This window comes from Pavona decussata, unplaced genomic scaffold, assembly GCF_977016875.1.
Source record: "Pavona decussata unplaced genomic scaffold, jaPavDecu1.1 SCAFFOLD_49, whole genome shotgun sequence".
Classification (NCBI taxonomy): Eukaryota; Metazoa; Cnidaria; class Anthozoa; order Scleractinia; family Agariciidae; genus Pavona; species Pavona decussata.
Genome location: NW_028145471.1, coordinates 79884 through 102605, shown reverse-complemented (window position 1 = coordinate 102605; position 22722 = coordinate 79884). Strand labels below are relative to the sequence as shown.

At 39.2% G+C, this 22722-nt stretch overlaps 3 protein-coding genes across 3 annotated transcripts in view; all 3 read left to right on the top strand.

Moving 5' to 3' along the window:
- LOC146481451 (uncharacterized) overlaps positions 1-22722 on the top strand; it is a 106469-nt gene that overhangs the window by 34558 nt on the left and 49189 nt on the right. The gene's annotated exons all lie outside the window — the stretch shown is intronic.
- LOC146481455 (uncharacterized) lies at positions 2784-9168 on the top strand. The gene is made up of 5 exons (XM_085108243.1): positions 2784-2899; positions 3095-3213; positions 3679-4543; positions 5533-5660; positions 6963-9168. Exons 2-5 carry the CDS (start codon positions 3118-3120, stop codon positions 8907-8909), a joined length of 3036 nt encoding a protein of 1011 aa, XP_084964369.1. The 5' UTR covers positions 2784-2899; positions 3095-3117; the 3' UTR covers positions 8910-9168.
- On the top strand, positions 13385-19132 carry LOC146481454 (ficolin-2-like). Its single transcript, XM_085108282.1, has 4 exons — positions 13385-13709; positions 16072-16192; positions 17268-17682; positions 18869-19132. The coding sequence occupies exons 1-4, from the start codon at positions 13404-13406 to the stop codon at positions 19107-19109; spliced, it is 1083 nt and encodes a 360-aa protein (XP_084964408.1). The 5' UTR covers positions 13385-13403; the 3' UTR covers positions 19110-19132.

Genomic DNA, 22722 nt, shown 5'->3' with positions numbered 1-22722 from the left:
TTAACTTCATTTAGTATCTTTAACTGAACCTTGGTTGTATCCCAGTTTTTAGCTGTATTTTACTTTTATTTTAATGTATTTTTAACCTTTGTTTTAGAGGACCCTCCTGAGCCTCCTCGCTTATTATTATTATTATTATTATTATTATTATTATCATTATCATTATCATTATCATTATCATTATCATTATCATTATCATTATCATTATCATTATCATTATCATTATCATTATCATTATCATTATCATTATTATTATTATTATTATTATTATTATTATAAAATGTATGTAAAAATGTGTGAATTCGAATGTTCTTAAAAGGAAAAGGAAAATACATCTAAGAACGATCGTTTTCCTAACACGCTCGTTAAAAATTAGTCGTAATGAAGCAAGAACAACTTCCCTTAAAATTGTTGTAAGCAATTGACACTGAAAGGCTAGGCTTTCGTTTCTCAGGATCGGTTCTGAAATTGAAATTAGTTTATGTACAAAACCAAGGGTTTATGGCTTAGTTTGTAAGGAATCTAAATAAAAATGCAATCTTAAAAGTAGCTAAACTTTATGTTATTTATTATTTAAGCACTCGTGAACTAAAATTTACGACCGTTTGTACGTATCTTCAATCAAGAAATTTAAAGTGTTTAGCTGATCTACTTTGCTTGTTGAAAAATTACTAACATAAAACATCTATACCAAGAGAGATGACGACTTTCCACAAGTATCAACAACGAATTGCCTGACAACTTCGCAGGCTTAGCTAAACTTATGAAATACAGTCTTAAATTTACTGACGTATTCAAGAATTATTTTACGGATGGTGTTAGTTTAAGTGTTACGAACGTAGAAAAGAATAGCTAGCGACCATCTTTCGACGTACCACGTAAACAGCTGAAAGACCGTTTAATATCCAGCTGTAAACTTTTGCGGTTGCTAGCAAAAGAAACGTGGACAAATGAACTAAAAGAGTGCTGACCTTAACCGGCTGATAAAAGGTGTTAAGAGCGAATGTCTGGAAATATCAAGCAACCGACGGTCACGGCCAAAATTTAGTTTTTGCTAAGATTTGGTTTGTTGATGGGTTTTACCGTCTAAACAAATGTGATGTTGTTTGTTTTTCGAAATACCGCCTAAATTTTGAAAAAAAAGTCGAAAATCTGTTTAGGCTGATGACGGCTTCAATTACACACAAAATCGTAGCCAAATTGGTAGCTCCCAAAATGTCTACCGCATGCGAACAGGGAATAAAGTTATTGAAACTCTCTTGTAATGTATTGATTAAAGAGACCTTTTGTAAGTATTTTGCAGCAAAATTGAGTCCTGATAATGATCTGGGATGGAATCATTCAAAATTAAAAATTCATCTTGTACTATCGGCCGTGCAAAATGGGATTTTACTCTGGAAACGCTACGAGGATTTTAACAATGTGGCACATGCTTGCTCTGTCTATAATTCCACCTGCATGGACACAACATGTTATTCTAAAACTTGTGTCAAATTTGTCTTGGGTAATTGTATCTACGCTTCGTACGGCCGAGGTAAAGTTGAATAAAATCTCCTAATTACCGTGGCCTTGAGTAAACAACTTCGCTATTGACACGTTTCTGTTTTTGGTCAGCAATTTTCCCACCGCCGTGAACTTAATGAACACAATTACAAAAGATAGAAAAAAAAACCGACCGTCTACCTTTGTTTAGGGTCTTTGCAAAACATCTTGCGCGTTTGTAGGAATATTGAAGAAAAATGAGCTGTGGCGAGTGTCGACCTGCATTTACGGCAACGTGAAATTCAATCCTCGCCAAAGTCGGTCTCTTTATACAAATTGACTGCTGAAGATCTCTTCTCAATAATTCAAGAAAAACTACCGGTTTTATTGAAAGTTTCCTCAAGTCTACCTCGTCGTTCCCCCCTCCCTTTTTTTTTTTTTGTGTGTTATGAATGAAACAAATGGTATTCCCACGGAAGTTATTTTATTGCGTGACACACTCAACACCGTGACAGCGATATGCGAGCAATTATTAATTGCATCTAACTTTTAATGAGGAGAGAAAAATGCCGGCAAATAATTTTTTCTGGTTCATTTATCTACTAACATGATTATTTTATATTTACGATGAGAGTAAAAGAAAAGAAAAACAAACAATAAACAAAGCAATTTCCTATGGATTCGCCGCCGGGATTTGGAGGTTTGTCCTATGAATGCAGGTTCACAAGTTTGCAAGTTTCATTTTTTTTGGCAGGTTTAGACTGCAGGTTTCGTTCCGTTTCTTTGACGACAGTTTTTAGTTTCTTGAGTAGAATTTGTACCTAGGAATAAAAGTTTAAAAATAGAGTCTGCAAATTGCTGCACGCTTGCGGTTTAATGTACTGCACGCTCGCGATTTGAAATTTGTTTGCTTAATCCTTGCGTGGGAAAATCTTTAAGAGGAAGCCCTTTTCGCAGTAAGTAGCCGGGCTGTAAAGATGTAAAGAACTGTGCTCTGGAGCTATGAACAGTGACTGCTCGTTTCTTGCGATTACAGGAGGCCATTGTGGCTCAGACTCAAAAGATAGAGGCAGATCAGTCGATTGTGTTCCTTTGCTTAGTTGTGATAGGGATATAAGCGCTCATAAATCAGCATTCACGCTGAGTGACGTCGATAATGAAGTGGACCTAATCTTGTCAAGGGCGTCCATCTTTTCCACTCCAGCAAACATATCTCACCTGCTGATATGTCCTGCACATCGTGCAGCGCTTGGTATCGGATGGAGACGTTCAGCCAATGAGAGATGCAGAATACCCGTCATATTATCGCATCATAGTGATGACGTCGTCAAGAAACCTAAAGCGGAGAGAGGGCTCAGCAAAGCTGACTCTCAGCTCGTGCTGAAGGAAAGTGGTACTTTCCTTCCTGTGGGATCAGGTGAAATTGAAACCTTCTGCTTTAATATTTAGTTGAGTTTTATATTTCTGTTATTTCTACAACCGAGCATTTATTTTCCATTCTCAATATCTCCTACTAATATGGGGTGCGGCTGCCAAGTAGGTTTATTTAATTCAACATACTTACTTGAGAGATGCCAGCCATTTACGAATTGATTACCCTTCCTTGTTCCAGGGGTGTGCCCAAAATGCAGAAAAATGCTTTGTACTTTGAAACCTAAGAGGGAGTTGCAGCCGCAAGTGACTGTGGACGAGAGTGAGTTCTCACTTTCACAGATAGGAAACTTGAGTCTGGTAAGCAATGCTGGATATGTCACTGATAAGTACAGTGGTCATGGGTAATCAGTGGCAACAACAAGCAACCCCGCAGAAATATATTGTGTCTTTTGCGGGTTTACACCAACAAGCTGTACCAGAGTTTTTTTAACTCCTACTTTTTTGGGAGTTAATTAATGTTAGGGCCATTTATACGGAAGAAAATATGACGCGTCTTAATTTCTTCCGTATGAAATATCCTAATTGACGGAAAGGCACAGTAGAGATATTTTACCTGATTCTTAACCGTCTAGGAAGAGTTTGCCTCGATTACCCAAAACCCGGAATATGGATTTTGGATACTGATTTCAGACAGAAAAGTGATTTCTAGTATAAATTTGACAATTTGAGAAACAAGACATTGCGTGCTAGATGAGAGCTTACACTTGAACGCAGCAGATAAAGAGCGCATCTGGTAACTACGTACCTTTATTTTTGTCATAGAATGCGGAGACAAGCACCACTACCTTCAGGAGTCCTGTCGCTGAGAGCACCCCAACAAGGTTCTATACTGCGGACTCCACATTCAGAACTCCAGCAGAAAGCGCTCCAGATAAACCTCTCGACAAGCTTAATGCATTCCTAGGAAGTAAAGATATAAGTCCAGTGAGAAGTGTTATGACGAGGCAGTGGGAGGATGCGAGTGAACGAACCACACGTCGCCACGTGCGCAAGGCGCGACAGGCGGTTACTGCCGTCCTCGATGAAATTGCCCCTAATCAGCTGCATCATTTGTGGAAGGCCATTGCTTCAAAGCCTTTAGAGCCCCAAAACTCAAGTGAAGAGGATGATGATGTCGACAATGTGCTGATGGAGGCATTGACGGAGTGCTACGTAAACGCTAATAGATGGGACACTAAACGGCAAATCTTGTCCATAATGGCAGACAAAGTCTCATATCGCACCCTGTTGAGATGGATCCCTAACTTATCAAGATATCGCTTTACTGTTGCTAGAAAGCACATCCTTGCCCAGGGCAGAGGAGTTCCAGAAGTCCCTCAGCAACGAACAAGAATGGCGGTATCACAGGCAAAACTGGACCACTTTCTGGATTTTATTACAAGTCCACTAATTATTCAAGACCTGCCGTTCGGCGAAAAAAACATAAAGCTCTCGTCAAAACAAGTCATTACAGTGCCGAATGTCGTCCGTCTCATGATACCAGAATCCATAGTAACACAGTACCAAACATATGCTGAAGAATGTGGGCTCACGCCATTAAGTCGCAGTACATTGCTGAGAATCTTATCGGTGTGTTCTGCCTCTGTCCGCAAGTCACTGCAGGGACTAGATTACATCAGTGCAACAGGTTTTTACCTCTTTTTATTAGCATGTGTCCTTCCTTGTACATGGGAATATGCTTTTATCCAGAAGGCGTGTCAGAGTAATTAGGTAGACCTAGGGTGATGACTTGAAATCAAGGGTTTCGGGCTGAAGTCCCACTGAATACCTTTATCTGGAGTTGTTTATCTGTAAACCCGATCTCATCTCCTCTGTAACGCTTGTAAATAGCCAATTGACAGACCCTCTCCCAATTGTTGGTTTTCACATGACGTGATAAAAAAACTGAAATTCATAACTAAACACGATTTTGAGTTTTATCTCCATCAGATAAAAGAAAATATAAATTTCTATCGGCTTGCTTGTTTTCAGCAGGATAGCATTCTTTGTTTTGAAAATAGAGCAGTTTGAATTTTAGATTTTTGCACAGTGCGTGACAGAAGGATTGCTGCTCTAAACATGTCACGTACATGAAAACATCGATTTGCCGCGTGTTTTTTTAGGTCTGATCAGCTAACATGTAATAGAGGCGTCTATGTCAGTGCGTGAAAGTTCAGCAGAGAGAAGAAAGGCTTTCAAATAGCCAAGGTAAACTCCAGATGTTTTTGCTGGTATCTGGCCCGCCATGTTGGTGCCCCTCAGACGAGGAACCAATATGGCGTCCCATGCTAAACTCTTTAATTTTCCGTGGTACATTTTCTCAAATAACTCGATTATAAGATATCGCAAAGCTCTGTGGCGTTCACACGTTGTTTATGTATCACTCTTCTACAACATATCATTTTCTTGACTTTATCTATTCAATGGCTGAGAATTTAATTTTTTTACTTGCCGACGATATGTGAGGTGAAAACCACCAATTGGGGTTCTTAGTCCTGTTATGTTGTGTGTAAAGTATTTCTTTACCTCTGTTTTATCGTCCCCGAGAAACCTCTCACGGGGAGAGGCCAATAAAGTATTAAGTTATTCGGATCTGTTTAATCAAACTAAGCAATTATGATCGTCAACGTTTATTAGGTGCCCAGGCTTTTGACGACTTGATTACGTCTTTGGAGACGCTGGGAGATGTTAAAGGAATGACGTGGGTGAAAGAGCAAACGGACCTTCTCAAATCAGCAAAACGTTACCTCAAGAGTGATTATAAGGTAATGTCGCGATATCTAGGCTTTGAGATTGTGCTAGCACAATTCTGGCATAATTCGCCACTACGAGTACAACTTTTTTTTATGGAGTATTTCTAAAAAAAAGTGCAGCCGGCATAATTAACATTTTATGTTTGTTTTGGAGCAATCTCCTCGCCAAGGTCCTTCTCTTATATGGCGGAGCAAGAGCATACTGACCATTTCAAACACCCGCGATGTTACTATGTGGCTTTGAAGATGATTGCTTGTACAGAGACACACACATGCGCAGCAAGACGGGAAGAACAAAATCCTGTCATGACCAATCTCGTCCCCAGATCCCGCGCGCGTTTTAGGCCAGTGGAGGCCACACGCCCACCGGCTCTAGGCTAATCAAAACCCCGATGCCAAGACCTGGCTTCCGGTTTAAAGGCAGATACTGCTGACCATCGTACAATTTTAGAAAAAAAAAACCTGCTAGTTACCCCATCTCTCAAAACGAATATCATGAAATTTTGAATAGTCTACAGAGGGGCAATTATATGGAACCTTTTACCAGGAGTGCTGCAACGCAGTATCCCTAGAGAGTTTTATTAAAAGGATTCACATGTCGAATGCGATTGAAGATACTGATTTTAACAACCTGTACAAAAAGAATTTTTTGATGTTTTGATCGTTTCGTTATCGAAACACCTGCGACATTGTTTAGAAGATCTTATCTAAAAGTGCTTTGAGAATTTTTTTAAGTGTTTTAGTCTAGACTTTAGCGTTGTTAACTTATCTTAGTCGAATCATTTGTGAAATTGTATATCCTCTTTTATCAGCTACCTTGGTACTCTTTTTATGCACGACCCCTCAAGCTACCTAGCTTTAACCCTCATCGTGTTTAATTAAATAAAGGTTTTGATTGATTGAGAACGCAGCCTCGGGAAAGAGTTTGTGTCGTGACGGAATCGGCGTAACTCAGAGGTCCTTGTTTCACGTTCGCCTGAGTAAGGGTAACTCGAGCTCTGGGAACGAAATTTCTTTTAAAGCCCCAAAGTAAGGCATTCCCTCTTTTTTTTTTATCACGCCAGAATTTTTGGGCATGATACCAATATTGCAATACAAGCGCCTTTTTAAAGATTATTTGGAACTATTACTGATGTTATGAAAGACTAGGTTACCTGTCCGAGACAATAACTAATAAGGCAACAATTTGTACATATATTCTGCACTTAAAAAGGGTTAAACATAGCTTTAAACATGGGAAAGTAAAGCTAGACTTAAGGATTTGTAAGTCCTTTGGAATTTCTAATTTGTTTGTTTGAAATCATTGTTGAACAGGTACACATTTCCAAAGAATCATGCATCCCCGACCATTGTAGGCCTTACGCCCTCAGCGATCCCAACGATCCTGAGTTTCAAGCGAAATGTAGTCACAAGCATCTTGACCTATGCGATCGCTGCAATAATCTCAAGACCGTGCTAAACAACATCGACGAGGCTATCTCGCAAATGCCGGCCAACAATGCTGACGTCATTGAGGAACTGACATTCGTGACTAGCCAAGCGAAACAAGCTATACATTCATGGAAAGCGCACATTCTGAGAAACGTTAACCAGGACGAAGCACGCACCGATGCCCTTGAAATGCTAGAGGAAACATCAGTACTTCTGGTTCAAGACTGGGCCATGAAGTTTCTTCCCAGGAAATACAGAGAAAGCCAAACCGATTGGTTTGGAAAACGAGGAATCTCGTGGCACATTACAGTGGCGATCCATAGGGCTGCACTCGACCAAGAATTCCATACAATGACATTCGTTCACGTATTTCAGAGCTGCAATCAGGATAGTTGCACCGTTCTCTCCATCATGAAGGATGTGGTATCAAAACTGAGGAAAGAGCTCCCAAATCTGGAATCTGTCTACTACCGTCAAGATAACGCTGGGTGTTATCACTGTGGGGCGTCTATCGCAGGGGCAAGCCTAATTGGCAAAGACACTGGTGTGTTTGTTCGACGCATGGATTTCTCAGATCCGCAAGGTGGTAAAGGCGCTTGCGATCGAAAGGCGGCCTCTATCAAATCGCATATGAGAATCCACCTGAATACGGGCAATAACATCGAGACTGGGCGGGAAATGGTAGCTGCAATGTTGTCTTCTGGCGGAATACCTGGTGTCAATGCAACATTAGCAATCCCTCCAACATTCCCTCGACCAGTAAGTGCCAAACTGGAGGGTGTTAGTGCTATTTCCAACATCGAGTATACAGAAGACCACTTACGGGTGTGGCGGGCGTATGGGATCGGGCCTGGAAAAATAGTTCCGTTATCCAAAACGGGCATAGGAAATGAGATGACCATCCCCGATCTCAGTGACGACATCGCTGAATCTGATCAGCTGTCTGACGCACACTTCATACCAACGAAGGGAAAGACCCGTCATCCCAAAGAGAGTTCACTACAGCAATGTCAGGAGACAGCAGATGAATTGAGCTGTCTGTACTCATGCCCTGAAGAAGGATGTATGAAAACATATCAGCGTTTCTCAGCCCTTCAACACCACCTGGACTGCGGTAGACACGCGCGTGCGCTTGAACACGAGACCCTATTAGACAAGGCAGCGCATGGATATTCAGACAGGTTACAGGGACAATCAGGAGGTTTCCCAGAACTACCACCAGCAGCACTTCCTAACAGTGGAGCACAACCGAGCTTACCGATGGGCTGGGCCCTAAAATCAAGTCAAGGTCGGAGAACAAAACGCTTTACAGATAAACAGAAAAACTACTTGTTCACTAAGTTCTCTATCGGAGAGGCTACCGGCCAGAAAGCTGATCCTGCGTTAGTAGCTAAGGCTATGATGACTGCAAGGAATTTTGACGGAGAGCGGTTGTTTACAAGTTCCGAGTTCCTGACAAGCCAACAGGTTGCAAGCTACTTTTCAAGGTTAGCTTCCAAACGCACTCTAAATGACCACGAGCGCGAGAAGGAGGACAGTGACATGGACATAAATCAGAGAGAAGCAGCAGAGAATGAGGATGCTTTTAGTGGTTTACGAAGCGATATTCTTGGGCAATTAGCAATCTCCCATCCCATATACTATGACTGTTATAACTTGTGTGAATTGATCAAGAACGGGAAGATTTCAAATTTCGCTATACCTGTTCTCCAAGACATTTGCAGGCACTTTGAGATTCCTTTAGCTGACATAACAAAGCGAAGAAAGGCCCCGTATATTGACAGGATTGTGGCTTACTGCAAAGATTGCCCCTGCCATAGTGATGCATAAAGTTTGCACATGTTAATTTTGAGACGTTTCAGGTAGCTCATCGTTCTTATGAGTTCAGTAAAATACCGTTAAGGTTTTCCTTTGTGACCATGGGCCTTGCCTGTGTAGAGTTGCTACAGTATGTTAGATGTATTCTTTTAAAATAACAAGAGGCAGATTTTTTAAATCGTCTTGCAAGAAAGAATTGTGTACATGTGCATGGAATAAAATCAATCCCAACGTGTGATCCGCAAAAGCCCATCACCAATAAACCCTATTTTTCCTACCCCTCCCACGGTATAGAATTAGTGTCACGCAATGAAACATGACACCGCAATTGGTGTGTTACCACTCGTCTTCTGTGAAATAGTTCTGTCAATTCTGGTATATAACTGATCAGAACTTGAAAGTAAGCAAAAATGGTTCTTCAAGTTTCACTGAGGGCCTTCTGCGGATATCTTGCACTTCACGGACAGTAATTTAGAAGATTTTGCGTGCGAATTCCACGTGCCCATCCAGTCGTGAACTTTTATAAAGTAAATACAATGTAGCTCAAGTCGGTCAACGTTTTTCTATCGCAGTCGCCACAATCTATTTTCCTTGAATATACCTTCAAACACACAAGAAGCTTTGCAAAGACCTTAAGCAAAGGTACGTTGTGGTTATCCTGCTTTGTTTTGAAATTACATGCAAGTTTTCAGTGCGGTGGAAAATAAATCTCAGCGAGAAGAGAATCGCGGGGGGCGATTTGTTTACTTCAAGATGCGATTTTTTAGAAGATTTTCTCGAACTTTACGTCGCTCGTACAAAGCGTAGATAAAATAACCCAAGACGAATTTTACTTATGTTTTAGAATATCATCTCATTTGCCTACAACTGGAATTTCAGACAGAATCAGCTTGTGCCACATGGCTAAATCCTTCCTCGCGTTTCCAGGATAAAATTGTATTTCGCGTAGCGGGAAGTACAAAGTCGTTCTAAATATTGAAAGCTTTCTTTTCAGATCGTGGTTAGAACTGAAATTTTCCTGCAAAGTATTTACTTAAGGCCACTTCAATCTATTCATGATTACAGAGTTTGAATAAAAATTACTTTGTTCGTACGCGAAGCAAGTTTTCGGACCAGCCAATTTTGCTTGTAGCTTTTCGTGTCTTTGAGACCGCCGACAGCCAAAATAAATTTTCTTAAATTTTTGAAAATTCCGGCGGGATTTCGAAAAACGAACTACACCATGTTTATTAAGATGATAATACCTACCAACAAACCAAAGCACATTGAAAATTAAATTTTGAGCGTGACCGAGAATTTTTGATTTTGCTCGATATTAATGGACATTCGCTCTTAAGGCTAAGCGACTCCCAAATTTATACGGGGAAGTTTTTAAGAGCGGATGTCTGTAAATATCAACCAGAGGTATGCAATAGCGAAAAATTCAAAATTCTCAAAAAAATTCACAACATAGCCCACGGTAAACTATTGCAAGAAATACATGTTTTACTTCGATCCGATAATTATTTTTGATGTGAGGCTATGATCTTGAATTCACCGCTCCTGAACCGGGTTTTCGGTGTCTGACACCACATGTGGCGAAGACCTTGTTTTAAAAATCAAACTAGTTTCGTTCCAAACGAAAAACATCCAGTCTGATAAAGTACATAATTATAGACATCATGAATGGTATGTTACTCATCTGAAGTGAAAATTAAATATTTAGGAGATTTTTCAATATTTACAATTTTTTAAGCGATTTCTCGTGATGCCAAATTGACAAATTTGCGACGCTAAAATCATCAACTGGTACATGGCGTTGAGGATAAAGATTTACACCACGTGAAAGAGCATCATTTCTTCTTATAAAATCCGCTTTCAAAAGTATGGGCAACACAAAAGGAAATTTTTGAGGCCGCGAATTACAAGTAGTACTTTAGTGAAATTTGAGCTTTTCTGTCACGGCATTCCTATGCCAAAACTCAGATTAACACAAGATGAAAACGTTTCAAACAACAATTGTTTGTTGGTACTTGCTATAGGTTTTGGCCCACGTTCATAATATCACCCTCCATGGTTTTTAATCATTTCGGAGCAGGCACAAAAGATTGTAGCAGTTTTAGTAGACCCCGAGTTCAAAAGCGTATAAAGGTCACAAAGGTCAGTTTAGGTAGTCAACGTTTTGAATTCGGACCAGACTAAACTTCAGCGTAAAATTTCCCTTAGTATCTTCGAAATCGATGACAGCCATCTGATCAGGTCTATTTGCTCAAGACATCGAGATGCTTATGGCATCAGACGGCGCTGCCAAAACCGATTCTGCGCCGGTCCCACCAAGTTGGGCAGCTAATCGTTTCAAGCAAACGAAGGGAGATCGGAGCATCACATTTGTGCAGTCTAGACTTATCCACAAGATGACCTCGATATTAGTGCCTGTTGGCTTTCGCAAGTACTCTAAAAATTCAGAGCATAGCACCATATATTCAGGCGACATGATCTTGTTGGATCGTGTTCTTACTTTGACCCATTAAGGCCAAAGAAACCATATTTTGTCTGCTCAAATTCCATTACTGATGGATGAACTATCTTTTATCGCATGAAAACTATCATACAACAGACAATTTTTGTGAACAATAAATTGAAAATTGGGTCTTATCCAGATGAACTAGACAGTGACATTGCTTTTAACTCTCTTTGAGTAGCATTCATGGTAGCCTGCGAATAAAGCCGCCTCTCATCGCTCCCGGCCCCCGAGGGCCGTTTCGCGAAACGCCCCTCGGGGACGGGAGCGATGAGAGGCGGCTGTATTCGGAGGCTACGTTAGACCGAAATTTGAAAAACTTTATCAAAAATCAAAACAACTGCGTGTGTTTAGACGCAACCAGATAAAATTATGATAAGCCAAACCCGTAACCTCAGTTTGAACTGATTATATAATTAATTGTCTTTGGGGTCTAGCTGGACGAAACATCAATTTCTATCCCGTGGACAAGGGCGTACGTAAGTGCAAGGTCAGCGGTCTACCGGTGAAATGCATGTAACACAATCTTTGTGACCAAATGTATAAAACGGCCTAAAATGTTACGATGTTTCCTATAGATGTCCCATATTTCTTAAACATCCAGTGTGGCCGCTCAAAGGTATGAATTATATAGCACTCTTAGCTATTTGCTCCATTTTTTTTCAAAGTAAGATGGAATGAAAGAAGTCCTGGTTTCATTTTATTCCATATTTACTAGTGTTGCGACGGGTTGACAACGTAAACTGACCCGTGTACGGCTTTTGAACTCCGCTAAAATCTTTTGACATTGCCCCTAAAGGATAGAAAACCAAGGAAAATAGTCTTATAAGCATAGGTCATGCACAGGCAGTGCCCTGTAGCAAGAATTAATAAACCATTGTTGTTTGAAACGTGTTCATGTTGTGTTTATTTGAGTTTTAGCATCGGAATGCCGTGACAGAAAAGCTCAAATTTCACTAAAGTACTACTTGTAATTCGCGGCCTCAAAAATTTCCTTTTGTGTTGCCCATACTTTTGAAAGCGGATTTTATAAGAAGAAATGATGCTCTTTCACGTGGTGTAAATCTTTATCCTCAACGCCATGTACCAGTTGATGATTTTAGCGTCGCAAATTTGTCAATTTGGCATCACGAGAAATCGCTTAAAAAATTGTAAATATTGAAAAATCTCCTAAATATTTAATTTTCACTTCAGATGAGTAACATACCATTCATGATGTCTATAATTATGTACTTTATCAGACTGGATGTTTTTCGTTTGGAACGAAACTAGTTTGATTTTTAAAACAAGGTCTTCGCAACATGTGGTGTCAGACACCGAAAACCCGGTTCAGGAGCGGTGAATTCAAGATCATAGCCTCACATCAAAAATAATTATCGGATCGAAAAAAACATGTATTTCTTGCAATAGTTTACCGTGGGCTATGTTGTGAATTTTTTTGAGAATTTTGAATTTTTCACTATTGCATACCTCGGGTTGATATTTACAGACATCCGCTCTTAAAAACGATTCGACCACCGGCTGTCATCGGCTACATTTGTACTTAACTTCCGATAGAACTGTGTACGCCTAAAGGACGGTGCCTACTAATATAGAGGTATTTTTGCGTATTTTATGACTATGCGGGAAAAGCAAATCTTAGCAAGAGCTATTAGAATCCACAAAGAAAATTGGGGGTAACAAGGCATTTTTAGAGATAATTAAAAAACATTAATTCTTAAAAGTGCCAAAATACAAAGCAATGAATGAAGCTTTTTTGTCTCCGCTGAAAATGCGTGGTTACCCCCAATTTTCTTTTTCAATACCAAGCTAGCGCACTTGCTTCTGCTTTCTCCGCATAGTTGTAAACCGCGTAAAGATATCCCTCTACTAGTAGGCACCACCAATAGGAAACCCGAGTAACTTGAGATGCGCAGAAGGTATGTGCAGTAACAAAAGTAGGCACTGTCCTTAACATCCGCTGTTTCAGTAAATTGCCTTCACAACCTCAATTCCTCCTTCAGAACATGCATCTGTGGCTGTTATTCCTGGCTGCGACGGCAGCATACGGTACAAGCCGTATTTCAGAACCCGGTTTGAAGGCTGTCAACTTCGCCGCGGAGGTACGTGGACGAAAGTTGACGGGAAACGTGATTCAAGAAATGGCAGTGGATTCAGAAAACGATTGTAGCTTTGCGTGCGTTGAGGAAGAAAAATGCAGATCTTACAACTTTGGGAAAACGAAGAGCACTTGTCAGCTGAGCGACTCTGATCGATTCGCTGGTGCTGTCAATTTCACAGAGGATGAGAATTTCACTTACGTAGGAATACAGGCAAGTTCTTTTCGGCTTAATTTGAACATCTCAATTTTATTCGCGTCGAAAACAACTCATTTCACCTCCTCTCACGGTGTCCTGTTACACATCATCTCTATTGGACTGATGCAGGTGCTTCCACAGAGAAAATTTTTAAATGCATAATAATAAAAAAATGTTGTCCCCTGTGTTCCCAGATCGTCTAAGATAATGCAGTGTGATATGTTCGAATGCTTCAGCTGTAAATTTAAGTTGAAGGAACGTTTATGACTGAAACAGAAGCGAATTCATGAACTGTTGTTGGTTTTTCGAAAATGCTGGCGGATCACATTTTGCACTGCTAACGATATATTTTGCCGATTCGAAAACGACCGAATTAGTTTTCAGTGTTAAGAAATTTTGAGCTGACATTTTGAAGAAGAGAACCTTACTTTTTTTCTTTAAACCAAACAGGAATTTCCGAGACGAGGAAGTCCTCCCACCTTGAACACATGCTTATTGGCCTGTGCTCATTAATCTGAAGTACCGCGAGTTTCGCAGTTTTTCAAGGGTTAGTTATCTTCGTTGCAATGTTTTAAAGGAAAACGTACGATCTGGACCTTAAAAGTCATTTTATTTTCCGAAATGGTCGAAGAATCAGTAAATTCAGTGAATTCAGTAAATACAGTGTGGACAAATTTTTACAAGAACGTCTCACCTTGCTCCCGAGGCTGGACGAAAACGAAATATACTTCTCCTTTTTTCCCCCATGTTTCAAGCCTGAAACGTTTTCTTTTTTTTTTGTTGGAGCATAATGTGCTTAAGTTACGCGGTAAAGATTCCAAAAAAAAAAAAAAAAAAAAAAGGAAAGGACATGAATGCGAACGTGACCAGAAAACCTAATAAACCGCATATCTTTAACAAGTTTTCGTGCTTATGAGCACGGGTTAAAAAAGTTGTTTTGCAAATTGTGTAATCATTATAAAGTATAATTATAAAATTATTTATTTACGCTTTGTTAACAGCCAACTGGTTAGCCTTCCATGCGTTGTGATTTACTCGAAAAGGTGGAGTATCGTGTTGTATGTGCGATCTTATAATTTCGGTATCTTGCAACCAGCCTGAATTTTTCCTTTGAAAATGCGGTTTCCCTAATTTTTTAGTGGCTTGGATAAAGGGAAACGCGGGTATTCCTAAGAATTACAGATTCAATACAAATTCATAGAATAGCTGCAAACTGTTCAATTCTCGAGTGGAAAATAAAAGCTAATTATACGTTGGACACGAGATTTTAAGCATTTTGCTTAAATGTTTTCACTGGGTGCCGCAGTTAAGAGTTAGCCGTTATCTGTTTTTTTTATTTTATTTATAACTATACTTAACATAATTACGCAATTTTCAAAACAAGTTTATAACCCGTGCTTATAAGCACGAAACTTGTTAAAGATATGCGGTTTATTTAACACCAATATCACTTAACAGGTACCATATTTATTTTTTCGGTGGTGTTTTTTCGCAAAGCATCTTGTGTTAACGTCAAAATATGCAAACACTAATTTTTGAGCATAAATATGTTTACAGCAATTAAATTGACATAATGATTGACAGGGGCATCCAATGATTCGTTTCGCCGAATATCTGTTTGGAAATTAAAACATTACCCGCCTCAGAAATTCGGATTAAATCGTGATTTAAGCTAACGTTTTATTTAGCGAAAGGTCGCCTAAAACTTTGGCAACGCAGAAAAACTAACCCTTGTTTTTGGAGGGGCAAATACGTCGTTAAAAGTGCAAAGTGCGTTGGCATGTTTAGATAACCAACGAGGTGCGTAACACCGAGTTGGCTATAATCATCTCATATCCAACGCGCGTTAGTGGAATAATTGTTCGATTAAAAACAATCAAGAAATATTGCAAGATTTCGTTTTGCAAGAACAACCAGAAGACGCTCGGAAATGGTATTGTGGCTAAGAAACCATCGCCGCTAAGCTAATCAAATCCCTTGAATTGCATTATACAACGATCCAGTTTTTAATGACACCATTTGTTATCTTGGTGTAGCGCTTTTGTTTTTATTACTTGTAAATTATTTTGGGACTGTTTCTTAGTGTAAGAGATACCCTAAATTTGATATAATATAGTTATCTCATCTTATCCAAATGCTTGGAGTAATGGACAAAATTAACTATAACTTTTTAAAAATCTTCGGCCATTCACGAACGTTTGCCAGGTTTCCGAAGTCAGATTCTCGTCGTTTCGGAAGTCGTCAAGCATAAACACAGACACTGAATGAAATCAAGCTAAGTTAGTACTGAATGAATCCGTGTACATGACGTGTACGGAGAAAAATACTGACGCAGAAGGATTTTTTTTAACGGCTAATTATTGTTGTCTTCTATCAGAGTGCTTGCGAAATTGACGCAACTTGCTCGCAATATGGTAACAAAGCCTTTTGCATTCCTGACTATCAAGAAGGCAGCGCACTTTGCAAGTGTGTTGACGGATATGCGGGAAAACCATGTGGTAAGTAATAAACAGTCAACCAACTGTGTGATCAATACAAATAAGCACAAAAGCAGGTTTAAAATTACGGAGAACTCGAATCAGTTAATAAACGAGGTGCCTCCAGAAATTTTCTGTAGGAGAGCACGCCGGGGGACTTATTAAAGTAAAGTTCGATCGATCTGGGGTGGCGCCACCCTGAGGTTCAATCCTCGACGATTTTACATTTGACCTTTCACAGAAATGGCACACCTTTCACACACACAAAATAAAAACACTATCCCTTTGTTATGCCTTAAGCATAAGCCAAAGTGTCATCCTTTTCCTTACCAGTAAACTGAGGGAGTTATTTCAGCCTTATGGCTGGTGAGAGATTAGAAGTACGTTGTTTCAACTTTGATAATGTTGGGAGACTCGCTCAGCTAAGCGGAGAGATAACAGAAATCTTCTTCTGTGCATCTATTTTATAACTAAGTCTACATCAGTTCACATCAATTGTACATCAATTCTACAAGTATCCCTTTAATCACGCCTTACTTTATAGTGTGCTATAAACATGTTTACGACTGTAATTCAACCAAGGCCAGATGGTCCCAACCAGAGATAAGAATTGGTTTTGCCAAAATAAACCAACAACGAAGAACAATACAACTGTTCTAAGGAAATTGATATTAAGGCAAACAAATCAGGTTGATAAAATCCTCAAGTGTTTTGCCTTGCTTCCAATCTTCGAGGAGGCCCAAGCCAAGGGTAAAGGAAATAGGCAAACCTGTCCACAGCACAACTGTTTACTCTAATCTTAGAACAACAAGTAAATGTGAAATAATCTGAAAAATATCTTTAAAAACTACCGAAAGGGAATAACAACTGTATGCTAAAATTACAGTCGAAAATACAGCCTTACATTAGCTTCACAACGATAATATCAGGGGGTGCTTTTTGGAGGCAGGACACCTGATCAATACAATACGCTGAGGTCTGAGAACGTTAACAAATGGCTACGGGTTTTTTTTTATCGGGCATTCTATTTTGTGTGAACAGTTGTAACTGATTGTATTCCCTGTATAGAAAAAGAAATTATTTTTTGTATTAACAGAAGCCAAAAGCTGCGCTCAACTCCTTCAAGATGGCTCAAATTCCAGTGGCGTATATACAATCAATCCTGATGGCGGCAAACCGATTTCAGTGTTGTGTGACATGACCACGGACGGAGGCGGTTGGACCGTGTTTCAGAGGCGCTTGAACGGCTCTGTTGATTTCTATCTTGATTGGGCGGCCTACAAGAACGGATTTGGAAACCTGAATGGTGAGTTTTGGCTTGGGAACGACAATCTTCATCGTTTGACAGCCGCTGATAACGTCACATTGAGGGTTGACTTGGAAGACTTCGATGGGAACATCAGATACGCTGAGTATACCACTTTCAAAGTTGCAGACAAAGGAGATAAATATCGGCTTTTGATTGGAGGTTACAGTGGCAAGGCTGGTGATTCACTGGCATACTACCACAAGTAAGAGAATCATTCAAAAGTCTTTAATGTTAAAAAAGGGATCGGAAAGACAAATTATCCGGTTATTTTTCTGTTATGTTTTAAGGGTAAGCTTGGCCCTGCTCTTTGGAATAAATAAGCGATTATGTCAGAAATTCGAATTCATTATCAATAGACATATTTGAGCAACCTACAAGGAAACTAAATCCTTAAGGATCTAATAACTGAAAAATCAGCAACCTATACGGAAACTAATAACTGAAAAATGTCATTCCTTTTTTTATGTAACAATTAATTTTGTTTTACTACTTCTTGATTAAATTTATTGTTCTTTAGGTAGGCTTTTTGATAGGTGTTCCCAATCCACTGTACTGTGAAAGATGGCGACTGGTACCGCCTTTACCCGTATTTCATAGCGTACCTAAACACTAAAACCTTTCATAAAAACACAGAGAAAAGTTATAAAAACTCTCAACCTAGCATACACAATGTTGTTAGTACAGAGACCAGATTCACCAAAAATGTGGGTTAAGGCTATGTGCTTATTGGCTGTGTCTAGTTTGCAAGGTATTGTGGTAAGATGTTAGGCCGCCATGAATTTAGTTTATTACTATTGTAAACTAGATGTCTTTGACATTTTATTCGATAATTAGAAAAACTAACTATTCCAGATCAAAGGAATTTTGTTTTTCTGCCCTGTAAGTTGTCTCTCTATTCTAACAGAAGCGATTTACTCCAACACTCTACCGAATTCCGGTCGCCGTCTGTCACAAGAAATTGCCTGTCCTTAATATCCCGAATTATTTACCACTAAGTACCCATAGATCGTCAAAGGGACTTCTCCCCATGATCAAAATTAACGATTAAACACCCAAAACCCTACTGTGAGCTTCTAGTCAGCCAAATTTCTATTGTGCAAATCTCACAAAATAATATATTTATGAAGATCGACCTTTTACTTAAGAAAAAAGCTTATGTCATATATAAGTTAAACAGCCCTTGTACATTTAGCTACCAAGTCAGCCAGATACTTCCATTTATTAACAACCACAAACAAAATCCATGGCTTCTCACAATGATCATTCCTGTTGTAACAAGAAATAAGTGCAAAATAGACATGTGACATCCAAATGCAACGACCAGAATAATGCATTATATCCTCTGCATCTACGAGTTGTTCATAGGAGCTTTTGATTGTTATTTTTAGCAATATGCAGTTTACTACGAAAGACAACGACAACGACCAAAGAACGGTTGGCAACTGTGTCGATTTGATCCAAGGTGGAGCGTGGTGGTACAATAACTGCCATGTGTCCAATCTGAATGGCGTATATCACAGAGGATCACATGATTCTATTCCTGGTGGCGTGGTTTGGAAATCCTTCAGAGGGTATAGGTATTCATTGAAACGTACGGAAATGAAAGTGAAGCCTAAAACAAACCAATGACGTTGTGAACATTTCTTATTGAGATTTGTATTAAAATGAAATAGATCATAAGTACACGATGGAAATTTCGTCGGAAAAAATGTCTTAGCCCCTGCAGGAATCGAATCCATGATCTTCCATTTACTAGTCTGGGTGCGCTAACCACTGAGGTATGGGTGATTCATATGGTGAGCAGACTTATAACCCCAAGCTTGTGACTCAGTGGTTAGAGCATCCAGACTAATAACTGGAAGGTCGTGGGTTCCATTCCTGCTGGGGGCTTGGAAATTTTTTTCCTCGTGTTCTTATTATCTATTTCACTTTCATAGCATTAAGTGGTTGGCTGGTGAGATTCATATTGAAATATTCATACTGAAATTTTGCCTAGAGGGGGCGTGGTACAGTGGTTAAGGCACCGGACTTGAAATTAAGAGGTCCCGGGTTCAAGCCCCGCTTGTATATAACCAGCTGGTTTGCCTCTGCCAGTTGGGATTTTGAATCTGTTGGTTTCATTTGATTATTATTTTTTTCCCGTTATTTCTGAGTGGAATGCCTGTAAAGTAGCTTTGGGTAGCTAACTGCATTTCCACTATAAAAATACATAAATACATATATGGAAATTTCACATGAAGAACTCTATCAGATACAGAGGGGCCGTGTTGTGGAACATAGCATCCAACCACTACTACCATGACTTAAAATAAAATTTTCCCCAAGGTAAAATTAAATGACGAAGATCTGTGTATTATTTAGTAGTAGCTAACATCTGATTAGGTAGAACACGATCCCGCAAGCCTTTGCAATTGTATGCTTAAACCATTATTGTGTTTATATAAAGGATTGTTTTTTTTTTTTTTTTTGTACTGATATATTAGAGCGGTTTTCAATTGACTATCGTAAAACCAAAACCAAAGTAATTCCTCTGACCAATCACAATAGACGTAAGCAACACAATGAACCAATCAGATTTCGAAGTAAATACACGTAACCGGCGTCAAGCGCGGGAAAAGGCGTGCGAGCAAGTGACGACAGGTTTAGTTTGGCTTCTCATTGGTTGAGAAAATGGTCCGAATTTTTCCATTCAATAATAGCGCGCAGTAAAGCCAAACGAAAGTAAACACGAAATTACTTTCGGCACTCAAATGAAAACCGCTCTTAAAAGTATATATTTATGTTATATTGTCAACCATTTTACCAAACAGTAATACATTGCTTTGATTGATGCATATGCTGACTATTATGATCATTACAACGCATTCAAATTTTGACTCATTCGAGACAAAGCAAATCCGCAGTATGCACGTGAAATATTTGACATTTTTCTTCGGTATCATGGTCCTGTGAAGAGGTCAACGATGTATGTTTGCAATTGAGCATTTGCAGGTTGTGCAAATATATAGAAATAGTACTGTAAGTTTAAGTAATATGTTATTACTTGTAAGTTTGCACGAGATTGATTGATTGATTGATTGATTGATTGATTGATTGATTGATAAACTTTAGTAAATATTAACTCAGTAATCACACAGGTGTACAGGCCGCCCAACGGTTTCTGGTTTCGTATGATATCCGTCTGGAAGACCTTTGTGCCCTTAGAGATTTAATTTAAAGAAAACCTTGGATGATCTAAGGGTTCAGATGGCAAAATGTCCATTTAAAATTAGAAATATCCCGCGTGAAAAATGAGCGAAATATGATCAGCTAACATCTTTAAGCCAAAAAACAGCTCGTAAATTCGGGATCAAAAATTAGTTAGCTTAAGACTCCAAACAGATCATACTTTAGTAGATTAAAAAATAGGCCATTTAAAGGCAACTGAACGATCTAAAATTCAAATTAAAAGGGAAATTAAAATAAAACAAGCAAACGAGCAAACAGACAAAAAACAATGACTTTGTTTAAACCTCACAACAAATCAGGTCAGAGTACCCCTGTCGAGGAAATTGTCCAAAATTTCAGGTTTAATCAAAAACAAGATAGTGACTGTAGATTTGGATAAAATAAAGAAAGCTTGAAGATAATCTAATTGTAAGGATTTTAACGGGCAGCATTTGTGTGATAAAATATTGCTATTGATCGAAACTTAAAAATAAAAGGCAAATTTACGCTTTAAGTTTGTTCTTGATTGTTTTGGAAGGGGCTAGGAGAAAAGGTATCTTGGGTGGATTACTGAGACCAAATCGATCACCGACAACACGGCCGCCATTTTCACTAACATTTCATCCTGCACGCGTAGGACAAAAGCCTTCCTTCTACGCCCCACCAAGACCTACAAATAGAGGCGCAGATCATGGATTCTGATTGGTCAGTGTTTACTAATGACTGCAGGGAGCTCTGAAGCAGCGACGACGACGAGGACGCCAACGAGAACGCCAGAAAACAATAGTTTTAATTAGCAAACCACTGGCTCTGCACGTGTATTATAAAGTGTGCTTAAAATAAGATTAGATTATGATTTTTGCCATTTAGAAATTTAGAATTTAGACACTATTTCCAACAATTTACCGTCCATTTGTTTTCGGAGCAGAGGTTCCTTTTAAAGTTCAAGCTACTTTATGTTGTCAAAATGCTAGTTGGCGTAAGCACGTAACGTGACGCTATGTCCCTCGATCTGAAGATAAGACTAAGGAATGAATTTTCCGGTCTTTCGCAAGTTTGACGTAAAATTTCCCTAAAGAGAACTTTCGTTTTTCACTGCAATTTAATCCAAAACTCTCCTGCGGTTAAATGGACTTATTTGATCACCTTAGGCGCATGCACGCGTTGATAAGAAGGCGGTTTCACATCGCTGGCCCAACTTTTTCAAATACCCTCGGAATCGTTCAGGAAGCATGAGGAAGCTGTTTTCATCTGTTTGAATCGCGTTCATCTTCGAATATAAGCTGATTTTTTTTATTTACAAGCGTTCTTTGGTAATTACAGAAACTGTTTGTTACGAAATTTTTGAAAGCTTTTGCAATCATGGCGGAAAAGCAAAAGTCCCGCGACGAGTTGTATGCAAATAAGTCTCAACCGGACTCTACTGCGCATGTTTCCCTTAAGGTTCTTAATCTGAAACTATTTTACATGCGGTGGCTGTAAGGTAAGTATATACATGCCCCGTTGCCTGAAAGCCGATTAGCGCTAATCGAGGATTAACCCTTTGGGTCCTAACAACGTATATTTGCAAGTAAAACACCGTTCTTGCTTCTTGTTTAACTTAAGTTACAACGTCATGATAATGTGTGAATGGCACCAGCTCATGTATATTGCCATCATCACACCCAGCAAACCGACTACACCTCCCGATTTTCGCTGCATATCACCGTTCATTTGGCAACAAAGCCCAAAATGCCATTTTTTCGGCCAAATAACAACACCAAAAATTACACTTATTTATCGTCAAGTTTTAATCCAAGTAATTTGTTCAAAAATGAAAAGTCTACATTTACAGCAAACCTCAAGGTCCGGATCCTTGGTATCTGACTGGAAGTTTACTTCCCAACGCTTTCCATTTCGCAAACAGGAGCCGAGCTTACTTTGGATGCTTGTTTTAGTGGAATACATTTGGGATTTTTTGCCAAAAGGGATTGCTGAAGCAAAGACATGCAAAAATTACAGAGAGATTTAGGACTCGCTGTTTCGGAGTAATCTT